This window comes from Schistocerca americana, chromosome 8 (assembly GCF_021461395.2).
Source record: "Schistocerca americana isolate TAMUIC-IGC-003095 chromosome 8, iqSchAmer2.1, whole genome shotgun sequence".
NCBI classification, from domain to species: Eukaryota; Metazoa; Arthropoda; class Insecta; order Orthoptera; family Acrididae; genus Schistocerca; species Schistocerca americana.
In genome coordinates this window covers 417,372,242-417,392,365 of record NC_060126.1, presented here as the reverse complement: position 1 = coordinate 417,392,365, position 20,124 = coordinate 417,372,242, and the positions used below count along the sequence as shown (strand labels likewise).

Genomic DNA, 20,124 nt, shown 5'->3' with positions numbered 1-20,124 from the left:
CTGGCCACAATACTGGTAAGGACATCTTGTGGTAAGGCGATCTACTCCTCCATAACTGTGGTTGATAACTGCTGGATGGTCTTTGGTGCATGTGAATGTGCTGCAATATGTCTCCTCAATGCATCCCACATATGCTCCATGCAATTTAAGTCACGGGAAAAAGTGGGCCAGTCCATTCACTGAAAGCTCCTCCATCTGTGCAGTTGAATGTGGTTGTGCTTTGTCATCCATAAAAATGAAATCAGGGCTGCATTCACCATTGAAAAGCTGCCTATGGAGAAGGATCACACTGCTACAATAGCATTGATGGGTAAGTATTCCATGTTCAAAGATTTGGAGGCCAGAATGCCCATACAGCATTATACCTCTCTTATCATAACACCTGCACCACAGAAATGATCACGTTTGACAGTGTTCATGAGAGCATTGCGTACCCTTATATAGCATGAGGTGGGGGGAAAAGTAGTGTACCCAGGAACATTGTCAAACATGATCATTTTGGTGGTCCATGTGTTATGGCATGGGAGGTATAATGTTGCAAAGGCGTACTGACCTCAATGTTCCAACATGGTTCACTCACCAGTCGACATTATAGTAACATTGTATTCCTCCTGTTTACATCATTTCAGGAGTGCATTTGGCCCCGATTTCATTTTTATGGATGACAATGTGCGACCACTTCCAACTACACAGGTGGAGCAGCTCTTTGAATGAGTGGATGGACTTGCCAGTCCATTTACCTGGCTTTAATCCCATTGAGCACATGTGGGTTATGTCTAGTGACAGACTGCAGCACATCCACATGCTCCAGTGACCATCCAGCTGTTCTCAACCACGAAGGTGGAGGAATGGAATGCCCTAGCACAAGAAGTCCATACCAACCTTGTGGCGAGCATGGAAGCACGCTACAAAGTATGCATTACTACCTGTAGTGACCAAACACCCTATTAAGAACCATTTTCTGTCTTCTATGACATCCAGGGGACCATCATAAATCACAGTGACTTTAGTATACTTACTGTCTTTGAATGGAAGTGTCATTTCTGTTCGTCTCCAAGTGTATTTGTTTCAGTTACCTTCTGTCTATATTGTACCAGTCCTTTCTATGCATGGTCCAAGTTTCATTGAGCTATGTTACTTGGCAGTGAGACATCATGTGAAAGTTACTTTTGTGCTTAAGTTTTGCAAACCAATGTATTTTGACTCTTTACAGATCTGTGAAGATTTTTATTCAAAAAGGGGTTTCCAGAACAAAAGAGTGAATGAATGAAAAAACAAATACCTTAATGAAATAGCTTTTCAAACTACTTTTCATAAAATACATTTTTATGATTTGTTATGTAACTGTGCGCCATGTATTTTTCAGCTGAATGGTACCTTTACTCACTTCCTGTTTATTCGCTGCCGTCCTGGAATTTCGGTTACTGTAATATTGTTTACATTTATTTTCACACATTAGGTTCTAAACAAATTATCCGTGCATAGATGGTTTGTTGTAACTGCAATTCTCCATAAGGTGAAAAAAATGGAGTGTTCATCAGAGAGAGAGAGAGAGAGAGAGAGAGAGAGAGAGAGCGCAATCACTGTCTGTAATCATTTTCCACCACAGACTAATATCCGTAAGGCTTCTTTCCAGTTCTTACTCCTAACTGTTTTGTTTGTTCTCACACTTGTATGTACACACTTTAACTCATCATAGACAGGAAATTTTTTCTCTAGGCTTCACAACTCTGGCAACTCCACAAAGAGTGCCAATGACAATGTGCAGTTATTAGATCAAAGCTTCATTTTCTGATGACTGTCATACTATCAGTATTTGTCACTGTTGCTGTTGCTGTTGTTTGCATAGAAATTGTGAACTACTCTGTGTTATTAGCATCTAAAATATACAAAGAGTTTGAATTTTCATTTTCAAGTATTTTTTAAGTACAGATTGTGTGAACAATTATGACAATGTAAAAAGGACAGCATTATAAACATATTAAACGCTGAAATTGCTTTAACACTAAAAGCCAGTAAGTCACATAAGAGACTTGCCATATTCTTTCTTGGAACTGGGTTATATAAACTGCTTATAAAACAACATTATTTATACACTAATAATAAAACTACAGTAGTTATACACTAATAATAAAACTACAGTAGTTATACACTAACAATAAAACAACAATAGTTATACACTAATAATAAAACTATAGTAGTTATACATTAATTATGAAACCAGAGTAGTTTGTAAAGAAAATGTTTATATTCTATGTTCTTGAAACAGTCTGTTAAAATAGAATGTATCTTTGACTGCAACATAAGATGCACAGATCAAAAGTTAATGCTGGACCAGGACTCTAGCCTGGATCCTGGCTTTTTGTGACTGTGCTCTTCCTGACTACTTTGTCCCATTATACCTAACAACTTCTAGTCTGCTGGTACCTGTTCCATACATTACAAACAGCGTGAGAGCTATCCTGCAGTCGTTGCTGGTCTACCATTCATGGGAAATAGGAGAATGGCTCATCCCTAGCCCAAGGACTTGCCTACATTATAAATTTTCACTATACAGCCCAGAGTACATTGTAATGAAATACAGTTTCTCCCACGACTACAAGACCAGCAAGACAGAGGGAAGGACACCATGGAGGCTAGAAAGTAGGGATACACCGACAAATTAAAATTTAGAGAAAAACTTCTAGTAATGCTAGATGTGGTAACCCCAGGTTACCAAATTTACCGCACCAGTACCTTGCTGGTCGTGAACACAACAAGATGTGAGATGCCGGCTCTTCTTGTTATGATTCAACTCACCCATGTGGCATCTGACGGTCCGGTCTGGCCATAAGATGGCAGCACAATCAAACAGCAACGGCAACATCGCATTGAGGTCAGAGCATGCAGCCAACAGAGAGTGCGTCGAACTAACAACCTATCTATTATAATCCCACAGCAGAGGTCTCTCTTCCTCATTCTGTTACTGTTCACTCATGCATTCATTTGACTCTGCTCTCAGGACAATTGTTACTTATTTGGAAGCAGCTTACTGATGTAAACCAATTTTGTATGAAACTTACAAACTTGTTCTCATTAAGTGATTTGGTTAACCTATCCACATCCATTTGTGTGTGTTACTAAGCAGGTGGCAATGAATTCAGTTCATTATTCACATGTGTTTTTCGCATCCTTTCAGACTGTCCTTCAACATTTACTGCAGCAGCAGCCAATGTGGTTGAAAATGGAGCAGCAGTAACACACCGTCATGATGGACATAGTATTGACAGGCCTGTTAAATAGCCTCAAAGTTTACTGGACTATCAGCCACCTTTCTCCGCCTATGAGAAAGTTGCTGAAGACTGTGAATTGCATGAGAAATGTCTAAAGCAACACTTCATGGTCTTCAAGGTGATATATATCTGCCGTTAGAGAAAATGTGTTGTTTGCTGACTGCATATTATCACAAGCATACCCGTGTTACTTCCACAAGAGTGGTATTTCATCAGTGCAGGAAGCAACCACTTCAAACCTATAAGACATGAACTGTGGAGTTGAAATGTTTAAGTTTAAAGTTTCATTTCATTCTGCCCAGTCTAAAGAAACTTATGCAGATATTGCAATTTCAGGTGCTATTATTAGGTCAACCTCCAATAAAGAGGTCTGCCAATTGGCACTGCAGTTTGAAGATCCCCTCCTTAGAAGAGGTACTTAAGATAGCACAAGAATTTGAAGTTTCCTGGGCTAACATGGACCTCTGTCATTCCAGTACCCTTCAGAAGCAGAACTCATAGTGGTAAGTGGTATACCATGTTCAGTCACATTCTGCTCCATACAAAAATGGCTATGGTGGACAAACTTCAGCAAGCCCCTGCCTTCCTGCCCAGCTTGTTTTATTCAACATGACCAGCCAGCCAGCCCTCAGCATTGGGCTTCTTGCCATCACTGTCGAAAGAAAGGATGGAGTGCAATTACATGTCGGCTCCAGCTGTGACTTTGAATTATCAAGCTATGCACATTAATGCTGTTAGCAATGAATGTGACAATCTTGCAACTGTTTCTACGAAACTGTTCATCAATATGTGTATAATGGTATGCCTCTTCTATTTCAGGTCAATAAGGATGTGAAAGCATCACTACTTAAGTCTAACACTTACTTGTGCCTCGCTTCTCCTCCACTGTCTGCTACTTAGGGCCATCTTGTCAGTTCCTTTCTGAAAAATTTGTTTGGTTTGCATGCTTTCATGGCATTAGAATTCACTGTCACCAATTCGATACATTCAGTGTCTGACCTCACACCCTGTCAAGAAGGGGGTGACCTGCACGAGGAATATTTGTCCTTTTTTTTACACCTGGGCTAGGTAATACCACAGATTACAGGCTGCATACCACCTTCAAACCCACACTGAGATCTCATTTCTTTCATGCCAGGCCTGTGGTATTGGCATTTTGTGACTGAGTAAAATAACAACTAGATTGGCTGACAGCATTAGGTGTCATGCGAACCATATTGTTCAGTCAATTGGCTGCACCATCGTTGCTTTTTAAGGAAGCAATAGGCAAGTTCAATCTTTGTGGCACTTTCAAGGTGGCAGACAATCAATTCATTCACCACCGATGAGAACTCATGACAAAAATGGTGGCAAGGACAGTATTTTTCAAAAATGGATTTGTCAGGAGCAGTTTTACAGCTACTGCCTGATGAAGAGTCTTGTCAGGTCCTTGTTGTCAATATGCCATACAGCCTCTACCAGTAGAACAGTTTAGTTTTTGGAGTCACCAGTGCTCTGGCCCTTTTTCAACATTATTTGGAGCAACTCCTGCTAAGAAACCTTTGTTGTATTACCTACCTTGACAACATCATCATCACTGATCTGACAACTGAGGTCATCTTTGCAACTTTCAGCTTTTGTTTCAGACATTGCAAGATGGAGGTCTCAAGTGCAATGTGGATCAGTCTTATTATTTACAACCTTCCACTAACCTCCTGCTGAGTACCTGAGGCACATAATTTCTCATCAGGTGGTACAGCCAAGCTATAGTCATACTGTGGCTATTGAGGCACTCTGTCACCATGCTACTGTGAAGGAGCTCCAGGCAGTTTTAGGCAAAGTCATATATTATCACAAGTTCCTGCTGCAGGCAGTTACAGTGGCGTATCCTCTCAATCAATTACTCAAGAAAGGTGCATCATTTGTTTGGACTGCCTGTAAATAAGTGTTCCAGAAACTGAAAGATGGTTGGTGTCCCACCTGTGAGCGCCCACCTGCGATGAAGCCATCATTGTCAGGGTTATTTCCAGCCACACTATCCAGTGGTGGCTGACAGGGAACTTTTGACTCCACCAAGGGTGCCCATCGATGGTGTCCCAGATGACATGGGCTTCGCTCTCCTGTGTGCCAAGTGGCGCACCACATTGCAGGGTGGGACACAGGAGGTACACCATCTCTCTGTTGCCCCACCAAATGGAGAGGACAGTGGTACTCCCCTATTATCACATCTACCACACTGGCATCTCACTGGACACGAACACAACAGGATGCAAGGGGTCAGCTCATCTTGTTATGATTCAACTTGTCCTCACAGTGCCTAATGGCATAGGGCAGTCCACCTGCCAGTGGCACTATGAAACGGTGAAAACAACATTGCGTCAAGGTTAATGAGTGCAGCCAACCATCAGTGTCATACTAGCGACCTATCTACAATAATCTTGGCGCAGATAGCTCCCTTCCTCATTCTGTTATGGTTCATTCCTGTGCTCTCTTGTACCTCTCTCAAGGTGCTGGTTACTTGTTTGGACTTGGCCTAGCTACGCACACAGACTTTGTACTGAACTTATGAAATGTGTTCTCATTAGAGTAATCAAGTTACTCTGCATACTTATTTGTGTGTATTACTACACTAAGGTGCTCAGGTGGTAAGAGAAATGGATGCAACAGGAAAGGGCACAAGTTCAAGATCCAGTCTGAACAGCTCATTTTTTAGAGTGATTTATATACAAATATAAAAACAAGATACTGTTTCTTAATCGTGTTAGCTGAATACAAAAATCATATTTACTGCACATTTTTAAGTATTATTGATATGTTTGTGCAAATATTAAGGTAAAGATTAAAAATAGTTTCTTTCCTACTGTCACAAACAGGCATGCACTAATAAAGTTAAGTTAAATTCACAGCTCTGAATCAGCAACACCTACACATGGTGCACGCACACTACAAGTTGTACAACAAAACTAAACACATGCAGTTTGAAAGCTGTGTTCATGGTGTCAATATTGTCATAGGAATAAACACAGGTAGTGAACTTATAACCATAACACCAATAATGACCATTGCACAAGAATCTAGATTAGGGGCGAGAGTTATAATGTAGATACAAATTTGATCATGCAGCAGAAGTTATGTGTGTTCAGAAAGTGATGTTCAGAGGCTCACTGAAGTAATTATTTATTGCTTGCTACACCGTTAATAAACCAAAGGTAATGATACCTTCAAGGATTCTGTTCACATACAAGTGAAAAATATTCACACTGTTCAGCAATGACCACTTGTGAAATCCCAGGTGTCTTCTTTCTTGTTGATGCAATAGAGGTAACATCTCTCTGTCACTGATCATCACTTCACTCACTGTTATTGCAATCATTTTGTGAATACCACTAAAATAGAGCTTCACAGTATATTATGGAATGCTTGGGAAAGTTAAAAGTTAAGTAAATTTATAGTTATCTAACTGCTTAGAAAATGCAACAGTGTGTTAAATTAAATCAAACAATAGAAAACTGAGGATTGAATGCAACAATATTATGAAAAGGGAAGTTGCTCCATATAGTGGAGACGCTGAGTCGCAGATAGGCACAACAAAGAGACTATCACAAATAAAGCTTTCAGCAATTGAGGCCTTCGTCAACAATAGATGACACACACACACACACACACACACACACACACACACACACACACACAGACACAGACACGACTGCACAGGAAACTGAAACCAGTTTTCAGTTGCCTGAGACTACGGTTTTGTGTGTGTGTGTGTGTGTGTGTGTGTGTGTGTGTGTGTGTGTGGGCGCGCGCGCACGCGACTGCTGTCTATTGTTGACAAAGGCATTAATGCCCAAAAGCTTTATATGTGACAGTCTTTTTATTGTGCCTATCTGCGAATCGGGAGTCTCTCTGCTATATGGTGAGCAGCAAATTTCCTTTTCATAATGTTGCTACAATGTGTTACCTATGTTTCCAGCATGAGATTTTCACTCTGTAGCGGAGTGTGCGCTGATATGAAACTTCCTGGCAGATTAAAACTGTGCGCTCGACCGAGACTCGAACTCGGGACCTGTTACCCATGTTACTGGAGAAATAAGTCAGCAACATTCTCCATCAGAATACATCTGTATATGAGTGTTGCATCTTGTCTCTTGGATAAATGAGGAGCATTATTTTACTCAAATAACCATCACAAAGATGATGATTATGTTGATTCAGTATGTATTTGTGAAACAGTGAATGGCTTAGTACTGGCAAGTCTGGACTACTTAGAACTGAGGATGAAGGGATATTAACATGGGGGTTGAAAATATCACGGACCACGAAAACAGAACGGTATTCAGTTCAAAGTGCTGACTGTGGTCAGTGTCATTTAACAAACCACAAATTTCATTTCCTTCTTCAACAAGAGTTGAAGTACAGGGGAAGAAAGATTGAAACAATTGATTATCAAATTCCCATTAGTGTCAAATTATAGGGAGAATTAATGTACAAACAAACACTTATACATCTGATTAACTGCCATGGGCACTGCATTGAGCATTAAGATGATATCAGTACAAAGCACAAACTCCTCAAAGCGTATCGAAGTGCTCTTATCTTGTAATGAAAGCAGTCAATTACTGCAACTATTTTACCAACAGAGTTCAGTGACATAGTTCAACTTCAGTGGCTCAAACTGTTTCTGTTATGAGCGCTACAATGAGAAGCAGGAGTTTGGAGTGGCACATTTGGATCATACTAAATTACAACAGAACAAAATAATTATCATGTTGTAAATAATGGTACTGTGTGGCATTCCAGCCCAAGAATCTCTTTTCCTACATTGCTGGTATTGTGTACAACCTGTTCTTTCACTATTAAGAACTATTTTGTTCAAACTAGAAGGCTTTCAAGTCTTTTCCATTTCTGAGAAATTTCCAGAGTTGCCATTCAAGTCAGAGAGCATGAAATTTCTAGCAAGTTTTTGATATCTACTACAATATGTGTGAAGAGTTACATAATACAATACCTTGCACAGGACCACCATGCAAAGGACGCCTCGAAGGTTTCGTTAAGTCACTCAGCGAACAAGACCTTCGCAGATCTCCTGAATCAATATCTCCACCATCATCACTGTCCACTACGCAAAAAATAAAACAATGCATGCAGCTGTACTACAAAGCAACAAAAAAAACATAAAAATAATAAAATTTGGAGTAAACAAAATGTGTTATAGAGTTCACATATGCACGTTAAAAGTCTGTACTTAAGAAATGACGAATATATAAAGCATGGCATGCCAATTTTTACACATTTCAATAATCATCTACAATGCTTTCTAAAGGCACACAGTAAGTGTATTATAAATTCAAACAAAATAGTAGGTGTCTAGGACATATTATGATGCAAAAATACATTTGTTTGCTACTTAACAGCATAGCTTTAAAGCACTGTTTAATATGGTACTGTACTTCATATTATGTTCACTGCTAGTAAGAGTTTAAGTTTTATAAATTTTACAAGGTATTGCGTATTGGAACCAGATACTTTGTTACACCTACGCAGATAAATGTATACTGAAAATATACAGGTAATGAAATAAACAAAATAAAGGGGGCTGAAACAAGGCTTGCATTTAAGAGAATATATTTTTAAAGTACTTAGTTGCATGTTGGAACTGTTTATATTATAAATAAGATACAATAGGATGCCAGCATTACACAGGGAACACGTGTAGCAATCAAAAACATGCAAGTAATTATGCAATGTAGCAACTGAAAGTAATAGATTGAACTAATGGCACAGTAATTTTACCATTTGATAAGACCATATTCATAGTGGCTCACATAATTTTATGCCATTGATATGAGTGATATAGCATGCTCTGCAACACTGTATAATGTGTGAGAATTTAAGTGGAAACATGCTCCCTACAATCCTCCTCCTCCTCCTCCTCCTCCTCCTTCACATTCTCTCCATAGTCTTATTTTTTCCAACTTTTTTGTTTTTATTGCCAACTTCTGCATTCAGTTTCTGTAACACACAGATTTGCCCTCTCTCTGCCTGTTATAACTTCCAAAGTTTTCAAGTCTTATCTGTCTCCTACATTATACTGTTTGACACTGACCCTATTGACTACGTGTCCCTTACTGCAAGAATCAGAATGACCTCCTTATTTAATCCTAAAAGTGCTCCCATTTCTGTAACACTTTCTGCTCAATTAATAGATAAAGCAGTGTCAGGTTTGCATGGTAAAAAGCTTCGAGTTTACACTACATTTCACAGCACAAACATAGCATCAAACTGAAAGGGTAGTATCCTGTGAAGTAAGTGCTCTCAGCTTTTTATTCCCACAATGTTACTTTGGTTGGGTAGTTCCCAATGAATGTAGTTCTTCTCCAGCACAGAATTACCTTCTACAAAATTTTCTTTGTATTTGAAAAATAAGTAAGAATCTTCTAATAAACAAAACAGTGGTGTGAAGGAAGACACAAACAAACAATGCCTTATAATTTACTAGACTAACATTAGCTCAATTTATGGGCAGCCTGAAATATTTTACTATTTCCTTAATGCACTTTTCTTGCCTATCAATCGAAAAGAACAATCACATTTTAAAAATAGCCCCCCACAGGGTAAAAAAATATTTTTGCTTCCCTTGGAAGTAAGTGGACATTAGTGCAAAAGTGATACTGGTGGGAAGTATGTAAAGTGTGGATGAGAGGATGTTTCTTGTGATGACAGCTGCAAAATACAAGGTCAGCTCAAAAAATTCTGGAACACTTGTAATTTCGCGCCAATGATGTGTTGGAGTCAGATGTGGTTGGCATCCTTTCACATGCTTGTGTTTAATATGTAACTGCCTGAAGTTTCAGTGTTGTATGTCTGTTAGTTATTGTTCAGTGTTTTATTAAATTTTGCATCAAACTCATGAAAACCTTTAAAGAGACACATCAAATCATGCAGAAAGCCTATGGTGGTGAGTGCTTAAGTCATACTCAGTGTTACAAATAGTTCACACCTTTAAAGAAGGCCGGATGGAAGTTAAAGATGACTCTTGTTCAGGACGCCCTTCAACATCTACCGATGACGCCCATGTCAGCAGCGTCAATGAAATTGTGTGTGCCAATCAAAGACTGACTGTCCAAGACATTGCAGAAGAATGTAGCATTTCAGTTGGATCATGTGATGTAATCCTGCTACAGCATCTTGGAATGCATCATGTTGCTGTCAGATTCATCCCACGGCTCATGAGTCAAGGCCAGAAAGACCATCGCCTCACAATCTGTGAAGAGCTTTTGAATCAGGCAAATGAGATCGAGATGTTCCTTAAGACAATCATAACTACTGATGAGCCATGGGTCTACAGTTATAATTTTGACACCATGGTTCAATCCTCAGAATAGGATGGGAAAGATTCTCCAAGACCAAAAAAGGCTCATCAGGTCAGGCCAAACATCAAAGCCATGCTGATGGTTTTCTTTGACTTTGAAGGATTGGTTCATCATGAATTTGTGCCACAAGAACAAACTGTTAATCAATGATACTATTGGGACGTGTTGCGACACCTGTGAGAAAATGTGAGAAGGAAATGGCCTGAAATGTGGCGAGACAATTCATAACCCTTGCATCAAGAAAACAAATCCACACACCCATCCCTGTAGGTGCGTGACTATTGCACAAAAAGTGAGATCACTGTGCTGCCTCATCCTCTGTACTCTCCAGACCCAGCCTCTGTGGCCTTTTTTTAATTCAGAAGTTGAAAACTCCATTGAAAGGACGAAGATTTGCAACAACAGATGAGATAGCAGAAAATTTTCAGATGACACTTCGCATGATCCACACGAGGCATACCAAAACTGCTTCCAGAAGTGGAAATGGTGTCAGCACCAGTGTATCAACTGCGGAGGAGAGTATTTTGAAGGAGACCATGCACAATAAGTAACAGGTAAGCATAGAAAATTTTTTAGACAAAGTTCCGGAACTTTTTGAACAGACGTCATGCTTCCATTTGAGTCGAAGTACTGATTCAACATTTCTACATCTACATCTACATCTATACTCCGCGAGCCACCTTACGGTGTGTGGCGGAGGGTACTTATTGTACCACTATCTGATCCCCCCTTCCCTGTTCCATTCACGAATTGTGCGTGGGAAGAACGACTGCTTGTAAGTCTCCGTATTTGCTCTAATTTCTCGGATCTTTTCGTTGTGATCATTACGCGAGATATATGTGGGCGGTAGTAATATGTTGCCCATCTCTTCCCGGAATGTGCTCTCTCGTAATTTCGATAATAAACCTCTCCGTATTGCGTAACGCCTCTCTTGAAGTGTCCGCCACTGGAGCTTGTTCAGCATCTCCGTAACGCTCTCGCGCTGACTAAATGTCCCCATGACGAATCGCGCTGCTTTTCGCTGGATCATGTCTATCTCTTCTATTAATCCAACCTGGTAAGTGTCCCATACTGATGAGCAATACTCAAGAATCGGACGAACAAGCGTTTTGTAAGCTACTTCTTTCGTCGATGAGTCACATTTTCTTAGAATTCTTCCTATGAATCTCAACCTGGCGCCTGCTTTTCCCACTATTTGTTTTATGTGATCATTCCACTTCAGATCGCTCCGGATAGTAACTCCTAAGTATTTTACGGTCGTTACCGCTTCCAATGATTTACCACCTATGGCATAATCGTACTGGAATGGATTTCTGCCCCTATGTATGCGCATTATATTACATTTATCTACGTTTAGGGAAAGCTGCCAGCTGTCGCACCATGCATTAATCCTCTGCAGGTCCTCCTGGAGTACGTACGAGTCTTCTGATGTTGCTACTTTCTTGTAGACAACCGTGTCATCTGCAAATAGCCTCACGGAGCTACCGATGTTGTCAACTAAGTCATTTATGTATATTGTAAACAATAAAGGTCCTATCATGCTTCCCTGCGGTACTCCCGAAATTACCTCTACATCTGCAGATTTTGAACCGTTAAGAATGACATGTTGTGTTCTTTCTTCTAGGAAATCCTGAATCCAATCACAAACCTGGTCCAATATTCCGTAAGCTCGTATTTTTTTCACTAAACGTAAGTGCGGAACCGTATCAAATGCCTTCCTGAAGTCCAGGAATACGGCATCAATCTGCTCGCCAGTGTCTACGGCACTGTGAATTTCTTGGGCAAATAGGGCGAGCTGAGTTTCACATGATCTCTGTTTGCGGAATCCATGTTGGTTATGATGAAGGAGATTTGTATTATCTAAGAACGTCATAATACGAGAACACAAAACATGTTCCATTATTCTACAACAGATTGACGTAAGCGAAATAGGCCTATAATTATTCGCATCTGATTTATGACCCTTCTTGAAAATGGGAACGACCTGCGCTTTCTTCCAGTCGCTAGGTACTTTACGTTCTTCCAGCGATCTACGATAAATTGCTGATAGAAAGGGGGCAAGTTCTTTAGCATAATCACTGTAGAATCTTAAGGGTATCTCGTCTGGTCCGGATGCTTTTCCGCTACTAAGTGATAGCAGTTGTTTTTCAATTCCGATATCGTTTATTTCAATATTTTCCATTTTGGCGTCCATGTGACGGCTGAAGTCAGGGACCGTGTTACGATTTTCCGCAGTGAAACAGTTTCGGAACACTGAATTCAGTATTTCTGCCTTTCTTCGGTCGTCCTCTGTTTCGGTGCCATCGTGGTCAACGAGTGACTGAATAGGGGATTTAGATCCGATTACCGATTTTACATATGACCAAAACTTTTTAGGGTTCTTGTTTAGATTGTTTGCCAATGTTTTATGTTCGAATTCGTTGAATGCTTCTCTCATTGCTCTCTTTACGCTCTCTTTACGCTCTTTTTCGCTTCGTTCAGCTTTTCCTTATCAGCTATGATTCGACTACTCTTAAACCTATGATGAAGCTTTCTTTGTTTCCGTAGTACCTTTCGTACATGATTGTTATACCACGGTGGATCTTTCCCCTCGCTTTGGACCTTAGTCGGTACGAACTTATCTAAGGCGTACTGGACGATGTTTCTGAATTTTTTCCATTTTTGTTCCACATCCTCTTCCTCAGAAATGAACGTTTGATGGTGGTCACTCAGATATTCTGCGATTTGTGCCCTATCACTCTTGTTAAGCAAATATATTTTCCTTCCTTTCTTGGCATTTCTTATTACACTTGTAGTCATTGATGCAACCACTGACTTATGATCACTGATACCCTCTTCTACATTCACGGAGTCGAAAAGTTCCGGTCTATTTGTTGCTATGAGGTCTAAAACGTTAGCTTCACGAGTTGGTTCTCTAACTATCTGCTCGAAGTAATTCTCGGACAAGGCAGTCAGGATAATGTCACAAGAGTCTCTGTCCCTGGCTCCAGTTCTGATTGTGTGACTATCCCATTCTATACCTGGTAGATTGAAGTCTCCCCCTATTACAATAGTATGATCACGAAACTTCTTCACGACGTTCTGCAGGTTCTCTCTGAGGCGCTCAACTACTACGGTTGCTGATGCAGGTGGTCTATAGAAGCATCCGACTATCATATCTGACCCACCTTTGATACTTAACTTAACCCAGATTATTTCACATTCGCATTCGCTAATAACTTCACTGGATATTATTGAATTCTTTACTGCTATAAATACTCCTCCACCATTGGCGTTTATCCTATCCTTGCGGTATATATTCCATTCTGTGTCTAGGATTTCGTTACTGTTCACTTCCGGTTTTAACCAACTTTCCGTTCCTAATACTATATGCGCACTATTTCCTTCAATAAGAGATACTAATTCAGGAACCTTGCCCTGGATACTCCTGCAGTTTACCAATATTACGTTAACTTTTCCTGTTTTTGGTCTCTGAGGACGGACGTTCTTTATCAACGATGATAATGTCCTCTCTGGTAAGCCGTCAGGTATTTTATCGTTTCGCCCAAGGGGGGGTCCCTCTAACCTAAAAAACCCCCGTGTGCACGCCACACTTACTCTGCTACCTAGTAGCTGCTTCCGGTGTGTAGTGCACGCCTGACCTGTCTAGGGGGGCCCTACAGTTCTCCACCCAATAACGGAGGTCGATGAATTTGCAACCATTATAGTCGCAGAGTCGTCTGAGCCTCTGGTTTAGACCCTCCACACGGCTCCAAACCAGAGGACCGCGATCGACTCTGGGCACTATGCTGCAGATATTAAGCTCAGCTTGCACTCCGCGTGCGATGCTGGTTGTCTTCACCAAATCAGCCAGCCGCCGGAAGGAACCAAGGATGGCCTCAGAACCCAAGCGGCAGGCGTCATTCGTTCCGACATGTGCTACTATCTGCAGCCGGTCACACCCAGTGCGTTCAATAGCTGCCGGAAGGGCCTCCTCCACATTACGGACGAGACCCCCCGGCAAGCACACCGAGTGCACACTGGCATTCTTCCCCGACCTACCCGCTATTTTCCTGAGGGGCTCCATAACCCACCTAACGTTGGAGCTCCCTATAACTAATAGGCCCGCCCTCTGTGACTGTCGGGACCTTGCCGGAGAATCGGCCACTGGCCCAACAGGCGAGGCATCCTGTGGTGGCTCGGAAACGATGTCATCACCACTAGGAAGCACCCCGTACCTGTTGGAAAGGGGTAAGGCAGCTGCCACGCGGCCAGATCCCACCTTCGCCTTTCGGCCAGGCACGCGCGAGCCCACCACTGTCCGCCATTCACCCTGGAGTGATGGCTGACCGGTAAGATGCTCACTGCCGGAAGACGCAGCGACATCAGGGGTTCCATGTGATTCCAAGGCCACCGAAGTAGGCATAGGTCTCACCACAGTTGCCCCAACGCCACTACGAGCCGACGCCTGCCCCTCGAGCTCGATGAGCCTAACAGACAAAGCCTCCAACCTGTATCAATATATTACTCAACAGCAGAATTTGAGTAGTCTTTAGAACTCAGAAAATATGCTATATACATTATCTTATTTCAAATGTTGGGAGATAAATAAAAGAGGCATAAAAGAGAGAGAGAGAGAGAGAGAGAGAGAGACTGTGAAGAGGAGGGTGTGAGTACAGGGCGAGTGACGGCAGGGTTTTCGGGCAGCAGTGGAGGTTAGTGTGGGGCCAAGGCTATTGAGGATTGAGGCCAGGAAGATTACAGGTTCAAATGATGTGTTGTACGGACAATTTCCCTCTATGTAATTCAGAGATGCTGGCATTGGAGGAGGGAGGGGGGGGGGGGGGGGGGAGAGAAGGATCCATATGACACAGATTGTGAAGCAGCCGTTGAAATCTAGCACATTGTGCTCAGCAGCATGTAATGCTACTGGATGCTCAACTCTGCTCTTTATTATTTGTCTCATCCACTGTGAACTGCTAAACTCTGTTTATATCTTTACTGACAAGAAGAAGTCCCCAACAGTGCATCAACTTTTTGAAACCACCTATATGGGAATGTAGATTAAGGCCCCATACACCCTGCAACCATTCACCCTGGTGGGCCATCATTTGTAACTGACATAATAATAATAATAATAATTCAGATTCTTGTGTGATGCTCTACCACTTTAAATAGTAATGTTTTACAAACTGGTTGCACAATATAATGGTTGTAGTACTAACCTGACATGCAAGAGGTTGCAGATTTGAATCTCGTTATGTGCTTTAAAATCTTTTTATTTTTAAATCTTTATCAAAATTATTTTGATAATTATTTTTATTCAATTATTTGGTTGAAACATATTTTTTAATTTCTATTCCTTTGTAACATCATTCTAATCACCATATTAGGTTTCTCAATTGCTCTCATTTTTAATTCCCATCATTCGTTTTCCAGAAGCAATCTTTTATGCACGTGAAGTTAATTATTGAAATATTTTTATTTATCTATCATAATACTTAATTATTTGAAAATGCCAATCTATCAGTTAAAAAACAAAAGAGTACATAATCTATTTATATGTGCAGTGGTGTCAAAAATGTAATTTTCATTAGAAGATGTACATTTGCTTGGATGGTAATCATCACACCAACATTAAAAACTTATTGCACAATGGACAAAATAATGCAGATGAAGATTTAAATGAAAGAATGGATTATAAGAACAGAGAAATTAAAGGAAAACAATGAATATAAATAATGATTGCAAGAATAAGGACGAAAATATAAGATGAGGAAATGGAAGAAATTAAGTCAATATCAATACACGCAATCATCAAAATCACAAGCACAAAGATTCCCACTGGAAAATGAATAATGGGAATTAAAAATGAGAGCAATTAGAAAAGTTAATACAGTGATTAAAATGACATTACAAAGGAATAGAGAAAAATTTAAATCTCCCAGTAAGTTTCATATCAGCGCACTCTCCAATGCAGAGTGAAAATTTCATTCTGGAAACATGCATCAGGCTGTGGCAAAGCCATGTCTCTGCAATATCTTAATTCCAGAAGTGCTAGTTATGCAAGTTTCGCAGGAGAGCTTCTGTGAGGTTTGGAAGGTAGAAGACTGGGAACTGGTGGAATTGGAGCTGTGAGGACAGATTGTGAGTCGTGCTTGGGTAGCTCAGTTGGTACAGCACTTGCACACGAAAGGCAAAGGTCCCAAATTTGAGTCCCAGTCCGGCACACAGTTTTAACGTTCCAGTAAGTTTCACATCAGTGCACACTCAACTGCAGAGTGAAAATTTCATTCTGGAAGCATTTAAAATCTATTAACTGAATAAAAGTAATTATTAAACTTATTTTAATAAACATTTTAAAATATAAGATTCAAAGCACCTAATGAGATTCGAACCTCTTGCATATCAGACTAATATTATAACCACTACACTATGCGACCAGTTGGTAAAACACTATTTTTTTTAAAGCTGTAGAGCATCACACAAAATTTCAAAATATATTTCATCACTTACCCGCAACCGATGGCCCACCAGGATGAATAGTTGTAGGGTGTAATACCTGGGACCTCAACCTACATCACTGTATAGATGGTTTCGAAAAATTAATCCCATCATGTGAGTACTAATGATGTCACTGCATCAGAAAATTTTGAAAAGAATTTGAAGATATCTACATCTACATCTACATTTATACTCCGCAAGGCACCCAACGGTGTGTGGCGGAGGGCACTTTACATGCCACTGTCATTACCTCCCTTTCCTGTTCCAGTCGCGTATGGTTCGCGGGAAGAACGACTGTCTGAAAGCCTCCGTGCGCGCTCTAATCTCTCTAATTTTACATTCATGATCTCCTCGGGAGGTATAAGTAGGGGGAAGCAATATATTCGATACCTCATCCAGAAATGCACCCTCTCGAAACCTGGCGAGCAATCTACACCGCGATGCAGAGCGCCTCTCTTGCAGAGTCTGCCACTTGAGTTTATTAAACATCTCCATAACGCTAACACGGTTAGCGAATAACCCTGTGACGAAACGCGCCGCTCTTCTTTGGATCTTCTCTATCTCCTCTGTCAAACCGATCTGGTACGGATCCCACACTGATGAGCAATACTCAAGTATAGGTCGAACAAGTGTTTTGTAAGCCACCTCCTTTGTTGATGGACCACATTATCAAGCACTCTCCCAATGAACCTCAACCTGGTACCCGCCTTACCAACAATTAATTTTATATGATCATTCCACTTCAAATCGCTCCGCACGCATACTCCCAGATATTTTACAGAAGTAACTGCTACCAGTGTTTGTTCCGCTATCATATAATCATACAATAAAGGATCCTTCTTTCTATGTATTCGCAATACATTACATTTGTCTATGTTAAGGGACAGTTGCCACTCCCTGCACCAAGTGCCTATCCGCTGCAGATCTTCCTGCATTTCGTTACAATTTTCTAATGTTGCAACTTCTCTGTATACTACAGCATCATCCGCGAAAAGCTGCATGGAACTTCCGACACTATCTACTAGGTCATTTATATATATTGTGAAAAGCAATGGTCCCATAACACTCCCCTGTGGCACGCCAGAGGTTACTTTAACGTCTGTAGACGTCTCTCCATTGATAACAACATGCTGTGTTCTGTTTGCTAAAAACTCTTCAATCCAGCCACACAGCTGGTCTGATATTCCGTAGGCTCTTACTTTGTTTATCAGGCGACAGTGCGGAACTGTATCGAATGCCTTCCGGAAGTCAAGAAAAATAGCATCTACCTGGGAGCCTGTATCTAATATTTTCTGGGTCTCATGAACAAATAAAGCGAGTTGGGTCTCTCACGATCACTGTTTCCGGAATCCATGTTGATTCCTACATAGTAGATTCTGGGTTTCCAAAAACGACATGATACTCGAGCAAAAAACATGTTCTAAAATTCTACAACAGATCGACGTCAGAGATATAGGTCTATAGTTTTGCGCATCTGCTCGACGACCCTTCTTGAAGACTGGGACTACCTGTGCTCTTTTCCAATCATTTGGAATCCTCCGTTCCTCTAGAGACTTGCGGTACACGGCTGTTAGAAGGGGAACAAGTTCTTTCGCGTACTCTGTGTAGAATCGAATTGGTATCCCGTCAGGTCCAGTGGACTTTCCTCTATTGAGTGATTCCAGTTGCTTTTCTATTCCTTGGACACTTATTTCGATGTCAGCCATTTTTTCGTTTGTGCGAGGATTTAGAGAAGGAACTGCAGTGCGGTCTTCCTCTGTGAAACAGCTTTGGAAAAAGGTGTTTAGTATTTCAGCTTTACGCGTGTCATCCTCTGTTTCAATGCCATCATCATCCCAGAGTGTCTGGATATGCTGTTTCGAGCCACTTACTGATTTAACGTAAAACCAGAACTTCCTAGGATTTTCTGTCAAGTCGGTACATAGAATTTTACTTTCGAATTCACTGAACGCTTCACGCATAGCCCTCCTTACGCTAACTTTGACATCGTTTAGCTTCTGTTTGTCTGAGAGGTTTTGGCTGCGTTTAAACTTGGAGTGAAGCTCTCTTTGCTTTCGCAGTAGTTTCCTAACTTTGTTGTTGTACCACGGTGGGTTTTTCCCGTCCCTCACAGTTTTACTCGGCACGTACCTGTCTAAAACGCATTTTACGATTGGTTACTCCCAATGGTGATCTACTCCATGGCCGAGTGGGTTGGTGGGTGGCTATATGACACATTCCACAGGTAACATTTCACAAAGGAGGTATTTTGTTAATGAAACTATGAACAAGGAAAGCTGAGTCTGTAGTGTCACAGTGTACGACAGCTGTATTGCGTATGCCAAGCGAAGGTTGAAGGATTACCGCAGCTGGTGTGGTAAGGTGTTTGGACATACAAAACAAGGGGGGAGAGCTGGGTTGGGATCTGCATCAAACTTCCCCCAATATTTTCTATCTGAGACAAAGATTAGGTGTGCAAAGTTCACAAGTTGAAAAGCTTAATTACTTTGTCCAATATCTCACTCACCGGCCCATGAAACCATCAACAGTGCTTTCTGTAGACTGATGGTTGTCTTCCATCATATCATTGCAACCATTAATTTCTTTACATACGTGCACTCTGAGAGAGAGATTTTAACAACTTTGGTTTTATCTAAAACCTATTAAAAAGTGTGAAGAGCACAGCAGAGAATGTTTCTCATTGTGCCTGTAAAGTGCTCTTTCCATCTCACTTACTAACATAGCGTGACGATGATGATTGTTTGTAATTTTCTGTATATGTTTGCTTCCTTTGTACATCACCTCATGGGCTGGAGATCAGACCATCAGTGCTGTGGATGTGTAGATATACCGTTTTTCCCATACACCAATCTGGTTAATATAGAATCTAATCTGATTAAGATAACGCACACTTTAGCAAAATTTGTGGATACTATACGGTGGGGAAAAATCTTAATTGATACTTACTCTTTCGAAAACACATACTTTTCTGTCATATTTAAATTCAATACTGAGTCACCAACATTTTGAGCTGGACA

General features: G+C 40.8%; 1 protein-coding gene across 3 annotated transcripts in view; it reads right to left on the bottom strand.

Annotated features, from left to right (window-relative positions):
- The window catches only part of LOC124546032 (mitogen-activated protein kinase-binding protein 1), a 922,513-nt gene that overhangs the window by 24,378 nt on the left and 878,011 nt on the right, over positions 1-20,124 (bottom strand). For all 3 annotated transcript variants that reach the window (XM_047125004.1, XM_047125005.1, XM_047125006.1), the window contains exon 24: positions 8,260-8,370. In XM_047125004.1, coding sequence (XP_046980960.1) covers positions 8,260-8,370 — 111 coding nt within the window. The remainder of the gene's footprint in view (positions 1-8,259; positions 8,371-20,124) is intronic.